The sequence below is a fragment of the Bidens hawaiensis genome, unplaced genomic scaffold (genome assembly GCF_021521415.1).
Source record: "Bidens hawaiensis isolate Kalapana, Puna unplaced genomic scaffold, B.hawaiensis_p1.1 tig00014824_1, whole genome shotgun sequence".
In the NCBI taxonomy this organism is placed as follows: domain Eukaryota; kingdom Viridiplantae; phylum Streptophyta; class Magnoliopsida; order Asterales; family Asteraceae; genus Bidens; species Bidens hawaiensis.
In genome coordinates, this window is record NW_027492307.1 from 615,651 (window position 1) to 623,179 (window position 7,529).

Here is a 7,529-nt window from a genome sequence, read left to right on the forward strand (position 1 = left end):
TGTTCGTGTTCATTCGATTCTTTTACGGGCTTTCAATATTCACATTGATGAATACGTCGGTCTTATTATCTAGTCTCTACCGATTTTATTTTTGTTCGTTTGTGTTCGTAAACCGTTCGTGAACACATTAATTTTCTTAATGAACGAACATGAACATAAAATCTCGTTCGGTAAGTGTTCGTGAACACAATATTTTCTTAACGAACGAACATGAACAAGGCCTTGTTCGTGTTCGATCGGTTCGTTTACAACCCTAGTGACATTCATTGTCTACGATATATTATATATAATATATATAATATATATTTGATTTAATGAGATAATATCTTGTATTCATTGTATATCGTAGACTATCAGACATAATTTTAAAAATCAAGTCAAGCTTAAACGATCTCCAAACACACCCTCATAATATATAAACACTTTTTAAAGGAATACATTTTTGTTAATCTATATATATATATATATATATATATATATATATATATATATATAGTAATAATGATTTGAATTGAATGTAAGTAGTAACGGTTGAATAGGGTCCCGCGAAGAAGCAACTAACTGCCACGTGTCATTCATACACATCCATATGAATCGGAATGAAATGAGCTCACCTGTTTTCTCTCCCTCAATCTAAGGCTTATCCATCATTTACAATAATAAACTATTTCCCATTCCAATTATTATTATTATTATTATTATTATTATTATTATTATTATTATTATTATCATTACTATTATCACTTTCATTTCCAATTCGTTTCATTTGCAATGGGAAAAGTGAGTGTGGGAGCGGCCGTGATCGGTGGCGCTGCGGTATGCGCCGCCGCAGCGTTCATTGTGCGCTGCCGGATGCAGAATTCGAGTTCGTGTGGGAAGTCGTCTGTTCTCAAGGAATTGGAGGAGAAATGCGGCACTCCTTTGTCGAAACTGAGGCAGGTGGCGGATGCCATGACTGTTGAGATGCATGCTGGATTGGCATCTGAAGGTGGAAGCAAACTGAAGATGCTTATTACCTATGTCGATAATCTCCCTACTCGGTAATTTATTTATTTTACGCTTAGTGTTACGTTCGATAGGCTTTTGGTGATTTAAATGATGTAGGATCATGAGATGTCTTTTAATTTGTGATTGATTGTTATTGGATTCGATAAACGCTACGTTTTCTCGATGCGGATAGATTGTTTTTTGGTGTGATTTTGATGATATTAGGTTACATTTTTGGAGATTCGAATGCAGCAGGATCATGAATTATGCCTAATTGTGATTATTGTCCATCATGTCTTTTTTTTACTTGCTGGATCTGAGATGTTTTATTTTCTCCATGATTTTCAATCGTTCTTATACTTGATGCGCTATTATCCTAATATGTGCAGGATCATGAATGATCACCTGATTTATGATTGATTATTACTCTCGATTAATTGTGCTACATTTTGTCAATCTCAATCCACTACTAGAAAATGAGTCATTTTTCTACGACGAATTTCGTTGGAAAACCCACTTTCTTACAACTTTTCAACAAAAAATTTTGTAGGAAAAACACATGCTTGAAAATTATTTTCAACCATTTTCCAACAACTTTTCTTACAAAGTTCTTACAAAAGTATGTTGTTGCAAACTTTCTACAGCTTTCCTACAAAAGCTATTTTTTGATTTGCAACACAGTTTCCAACAAACTTTCAACAAAAAACTAAATTTAAACAAAAAAAATAATAAATTAAATTCTAAAATTTGCATAAAAATTCAAAAAGACATGAAGTATGCAAAAAAATATCATAACAAACTGGAATGTGCAGAAATTTTCATAAAGAATCTAAAACACGTAGAAAAGGCTCCAATATAAGTATGCTTTACAAACCAAACACACTTCGATAAAGGATAACTAAACTACAATTAAGTACCGGGACCATTTAATTTCCTCATAATGTCTTCTATTTGTTTTTGCATTCGTTGCTCCCTTTCTTCACGCACGACCCGCTCACGTTGCTCCCTTTCTTCACGATCGACCTTCTCGCGTTCCAATTGTTGCAATCGATTTTCCAACTCTTGTCGTTCCTTTTCAAATCGAGTTTTAACGTCTTGGATCTAAACATTTGTTAAAACATATATAATACATACACAAAAAACACGAACAGTTGGCATTGTGAGCAAGTTAACCGCCTTAACCGAACTATAACCGACATAAACGAACCGAACTTCTAAATTGAAACATAACGTTTTGATAATGATGATGATGATGATCATAATAGTAATACTAATAATAACAACGATACCTCTTGCGACTGTTGGGCATCAAGGTATGATCTAGACCGCAAGTAGTAGATGGTTTTCTGCCCACTACGAAATGTGGATCAGAAGATCCTATCCCATACATCTGACCAACACGATTTTTGGGCTGCACACTCTTCCATACATCAAGATCATCCGTTAGATGTTGACTGGGGTCCGAGTCATACAACCTTGCAAGTTTTTTCTTGTACGCTACCTGCAATTTTATCAAAACAACATGATTATTATTACACTAAAAGTTAATACGATAATTATATATAAACAATAAAGATAAATTACATATGATTTTCTTGATCGTTTCGTACAAAACTCTAACTCCTTCAGGTCATTAACATCAATATCCCGAGCTGATAGTCTTTCTTTGCACTCCTTGGTAGCGTGGGTATCAACAAAGACATAACTGAAGCCATTTTTTCCGCTTTTTTCCTACATTAAAAAATAGAGTAATTATGAAATATCAAACAGAGACATGATGACATTATGATATGATAATGGGTGTCATTTCATCTACTTCTAATATTTGTTTTATTTAAAATGTGACAAGTTTTGTAAGTAACCAACTGAAATAAAGATAAAATGTTAGTTATGATTTGGGCCCTGACTGCACATTTACAATCTTTCAAATAAACGCAGTCAAAGTTACCATGAACTAAGTATAATTGATATATGTTACATCATGAGTTTTACACATAAAGAAATTCAGATTATAAGAAACAAATAAGTAAAGAAAAGTGAATTATCATGATCAATTCAAAGAGAATATGTCATTATAGAAGTATAAGTTTTCACTAATAAACACATTGATAGAAAAACCTCAAAAAGATATTGAACTCGATTTTTCACAAATAGCTAAAATTAAGATAAGGACCACAATTTAAAAATATACCAGATTGATACGACGCTCATCAAATCCCATGGACCCGCCTGTATGACGGGGTAGATAACCCTCTTCCTTGTCCTTGCGGTTGTTTTTCCCGACTTTAGACCTTTTTAGCCATCCAGGGGTGTTCCACACTATTATCAACATAAATATATGTATACTTAATAGAATATTGAAATAAATTTTAAAATAAAACAATAATGTATTAACTCGTATACCTTACACATTTCTTTCCATGTTTCAAGAGGCACAACACTGGGTGGATATTTGCAAGTGATTCTGAAATTTTCGTCATCATCCTTTATAACATGACCATCCATCTTGGCTTTTTCTTTAGATTGTATTCTCCACTCACCCATGATGTTTCTATAACGACCCTTTAGCACATTAATAAATCCTTCATATATGCTTCCGTCATCTTGCGGATCCCATCTCCACATGGTCTGTAAAAATAAAAAGTAAAAGTTAAAAATACAAAATTAAAATAAAATATTATAAGATATATAAATAAATTATTTGTTTTAGTACCCTAAAGCAACCAAACATACTATCCAATACATCTTGTGGGACATTTCTAAATGTAACCCAGGGTCCATCAAAATGTTGCTCTAGTAACGGTTTGACATTCCTATGAACCGTACCATTCCCAAACCTACAATATTGAAATAACCAAATTAGTATATTATTTACAACATTAATAAACAAAATAAATTAGAATGTTGAAAATTAGAAACATACTTTTTACCAAAACGTGCAATCCATTTCCTCTGAGATGTGTCACGAGGCTCCACTGATTCACTTGTAGAGGGATCATCTTCATCAAAATCATCACTGGAACTCTCATCGTCATCGTCATCGTCATCGTCATCCAACTCATTATCATCATCCTCACAAACCCGTGTGTGACGAAACACCCCAGCCATATCAGCCAATGCATCACCATCACCCATACGACTAGTACTACATGCAGATTTTCCACCACGAACAATGACGTGTCTCCCACAAAAATATCTCTTTCTAGTAGCACTAGAAGTACTAGGAGGTCTGGACTCACGAGATCTCCCAACGCCAAGAATGTCGCATCTCGCTGAAGTAAGAGTCTGTCCGGCAACGATAGAACCACTAGGAAGACAGAACACATCGACACTACTAGGAGGATTGGACTCCTGGGATCCCCCACCGCGAGGAACGTTGCGTCTCTGTTTAGTAAGACCCGGTCAGTAGCATAAGCATTATTAGCATTATTAGCAGGACCGGACTCCCGGGATCCCCCAACACGAGGAATGTCGTGTCTCTCTTTAGTAAAACTCGGTCTAGTAACATCATCATTACTAGCAGGACCAAAATCCCGGGATCCCCCACTGTGAGGAATGTTGTGTCTCTGTTTAGTAAGACTCGGTCTAGTAACATCATCATTACTAGCAGGACCAAACTCCCGGGGTCCTCCACCGTGAGGAATTTCGTGTCTCTGTTTAGTAAGACTCGGTCCAGTAACATCATAATTACTAGCATTGTGGGCACCACTATGAATACCGGACTGTTGCGACCCCCCATCACGACAATTGTGTCTCCCTGTAGGTGCACGTCCGCCACGAGTAATAGGACGATTGTGTTGACTAACAGGCATGATGTATATACCCTGCATTTAATAAAACAAGTTACTTTATAACAAAAGTTCAATGCATTTATAAGACAAAACTTAAAGAATTAAGCACATGAGCAAATTTAATAACATATTAATGTAATGTAAAATAGTTTTTTCAACTATTACAAGAAGAAACTTAACAAAATATAGAGTGCAACATCAAGTTTAATGACTTCAGATCTTAGCAAACTGTTGACATTTTTATACAACAAATCCTACAGTAAAGTTTAATAACTATAGTTTGATAAAATTTAATCAGCTAAAATTCAAATTCACACTAACTCATCAAGTTAAACAGCCATGCCAATTTTGAACTTTGAACCAACATCAACCTTAAATCATTTCAACTACAGTTTGATAACTCTACAACGAATCAATAGCATACACAAATGTCGGTGGACCTAGAACAAAAATCCATATTAATTTTTCACTTAACTAGTTCCACAACTAACATTACAAAAATTAGGATAAAAACTTTCCAATAGAATACATGCTACACAATAATCAGTAACTTAACATATCGAGTAATCAGTAACTTAACATTGGCATTTTATCAAACACATGGAGTGTATCACATATAATCAATAATCAGTAACCTAACACCATAAGCATAACTCCAAACTAAATTAATCCAATCAAATAAAATTTAAAACGAACAAACATCAAAATTAACCAAAAATACCTTTAGTAAATGGACGAGTTCCGAGTTCCGTCGTTCCGGTAGCAGAAGTGGCCGGAAAACACAGATTAATCTAGCGAATGACGACTTGGCGAACCGATCGATTACTGATTTCACAGAAAGGAGACTTGGCAGATCGATCGATTACTGATTTAGCGACCGATTTGGAACGATGTTACGACGATCATTCCTATCATGCCGAATCACCAGCACATCCAGATCACTCAAGGACTTCTTCATATCCTCTTCAGACACTATACAGATCAATTCACATGACGTGTCTGGTGACGTGTACAGTAACGATAACGACGACGTATTATCTGAACAAGACTCTTGGTCTAATATGTTGCCTGACCTAATTGGAGAGATTATTAAGCTAGTGGAAGCTAGTGAAGATGGCCGGCCGTTTCGCCGGAGTGTGGTGGCGAAGCTAGTTAAGGACTATGTTATTAAGTTCCCGTCCTGTTTCAAGCAGGTAGTATATTGTAATTCATTAGGTGGATTTGTTATTTATTATTTGATGAGTTTTGTAATTAGGTGTTAGAAATTGGGGATTATGGAGTCGAATTTGTTCAAATTGATTTTGATTAGGATTTTTAGTGTAATTGTAGCTGATTGCTAAGTAAGTACTAGAGATTAGGGGTGTGCGTGGTGCAGTTCGGTGCAGTTTTTGGTTAAAATCGAACCGAAAACCAAAACTTTGGTTTTTGGAGTATTTGAAACCTTTCGGTTTCGGTTTTTGCCATTTGAACTTAAAAATTTTAGGTAAATTTTTTTTTAAAATAATAATTAATTTAGGTATAAATAATTTTATATCTGATATGTGTATATTTGGAATGAGAAGATATTACTTTAGCGATCGACGACTGTGTATATTTTAGTTGATTTGAAAAAGTTAGGCATGCCTTATTTGCTCGCTAATTTAGTTGATTTGAAAAGCAAGGAATACGTTAGCTTTTAGAAAATATATGTGTCCCTCTTTAAAGATGAAGGATGAGATTAAACTTTCAACCTATAATTGGATAAAAAAAAATATGGCTAAAATTTGCAACTTGTCGTGAACAATGAGATTTTATTAATTTGATCATTGAATCCCAAAGTTTTTTTTTAATAAGTTTCATATACCTTTCGATCAAATTATGAGATCCAACACATCTGATCATTAAAAAAAACATATTTTATTAAGTTTCATAATTTGATCCTTACAATCAGATAAAGCAAAGCAGAGCAACAAAATCTGAAAATTAAATGTGTCCCGCCATAGCTGCTGTTAACAAGTTAAATGCATTCGGTGAGTCCTGCAGTTTCAACATATAAAATGTCAACAAAAAACTATATAAGAAAAGGAATAAGAATTAGGGACTTCATTTTTTTCATGAAACGTGTAAAATACCTTGAACGGATAACAGATTTAAGGAATATGAATCAGAGAAGGTCTTCATCTGATGTATCCTCAACATCATCATCTTCATCATCAGATGTATCCTCTTCATTTTCAAATTCTTCCTCTTCAAATTGCCCGTCTTCATCTTCATCCTCGTGCTCGTTAATAATTTTCTCAGTTGTATTGGTATTTGTAACTAAGCACAATTGTTCACTCTTAGTTACTTCGTTCGGTAACTCAAACCGTTCATTAATCTGAAGAAACCCTTGTGCTTCCGTGCTCCCATTGTTCACGACTTCAATTTCAGGTGTGACTAGCTCATATATGTGTCGGGCTTTTGTCTTCACAACAGCCCATCGATCTTTTGTATCATTTGTCACAGCAGGATATGGCGTGTAAAAAACTTGTTCCGCCTGTGATGATGCCAAGATAACGGGTCATTACTTGGAAGTCGGGACTTGTGTTTGACATCAACCAACTTGTTTTTTGTTAACTACTACTCCACCTTTGTTATCAAACCATGTACATCTAAACAATACAACGTTTGAGGCTCGTACCTGAAATATTGGAGCTCCAGTATATCGTCCAATATCTCGTAGTAGTCTGACTCTTCGGTGGTATACGTCTCCCCTCTCACGCATACACCACA

At 34.9% G+C, this 7,529-nt stretch overlaps 1 protein-coding gene across 4 annotated transcripts; it reads right to left on the bottom strand.

Moving 5' to 3' along the window:
- Positions 1 to 2,112: 2,112 nt before the first annotated feature.
- On the bottom strand, positions 2,113 to 5,669 carry LOC143547744 (uncharacterized). Of its 4 annotated transcripts, XM_077039095.1 has the most exons (5): positions 4,888 to 5,669; positions 3,701 to 4,369; positions 3,179 to 3,615; positions 2,572 to 2,718; positions 2,113 to 2,488 (listed from the first exon to the last, which is right to left on the bottom strand). In XM_077039095.1, the coding sequence occupies exons 3-5, from the start codon at positions 3,317 to 3,319 to the stop codon at positions 2,258 to 2,260; spliced, it is 519 nt and encodes a 172-aa protein (XP_076895210.1). In that variant the 5' UTR covers positions 3,320 to 3,615; positions 3,701 to 4,369; positions 4,888 to 5,669; the 3' UTR covers positions 2,113 to 2,257. The 4 variants fall into 4 exon arrangements, 1 of the variants encoding a protein (XP_076895210.1); XR_013137832.1 differs by having other exon boundaries at positions 2,113 to 2,718; positions 3,701 to 5,669; XR_013137833.1 differs by having other exon boundaries at positions 2,572 to 3,615; positions 3,701 to 5,669.
- Positions 5,670 to 7,529: the final 1,860 nt, after the last annotated feature.

Bases quoted from the DNA above. Each gene is read 5' to 3' on its own strand.
- LOC143547744 (XM_077039095.1), bottom strand. From the start codon at position 3,319: ATGTTGATAATAGTGTGGAACACCCCTGGATGGCTAAAAAGGTCTAAA. The intron at 2,719-3,178 runs GTATATTTTTAA...TTTTTAATGTAG, and splicing joins ATGAGCGTCGTATCAATCTG to GAAAAAAGCGGAAAAAATGG. The intron at 2,489-2,571 runs GTAATTTATCTT...ATAAAATTGCAG, and splicing joins AACGATCAAGAAAATCATAT to GTAGCGTACAAGAAAAAACT.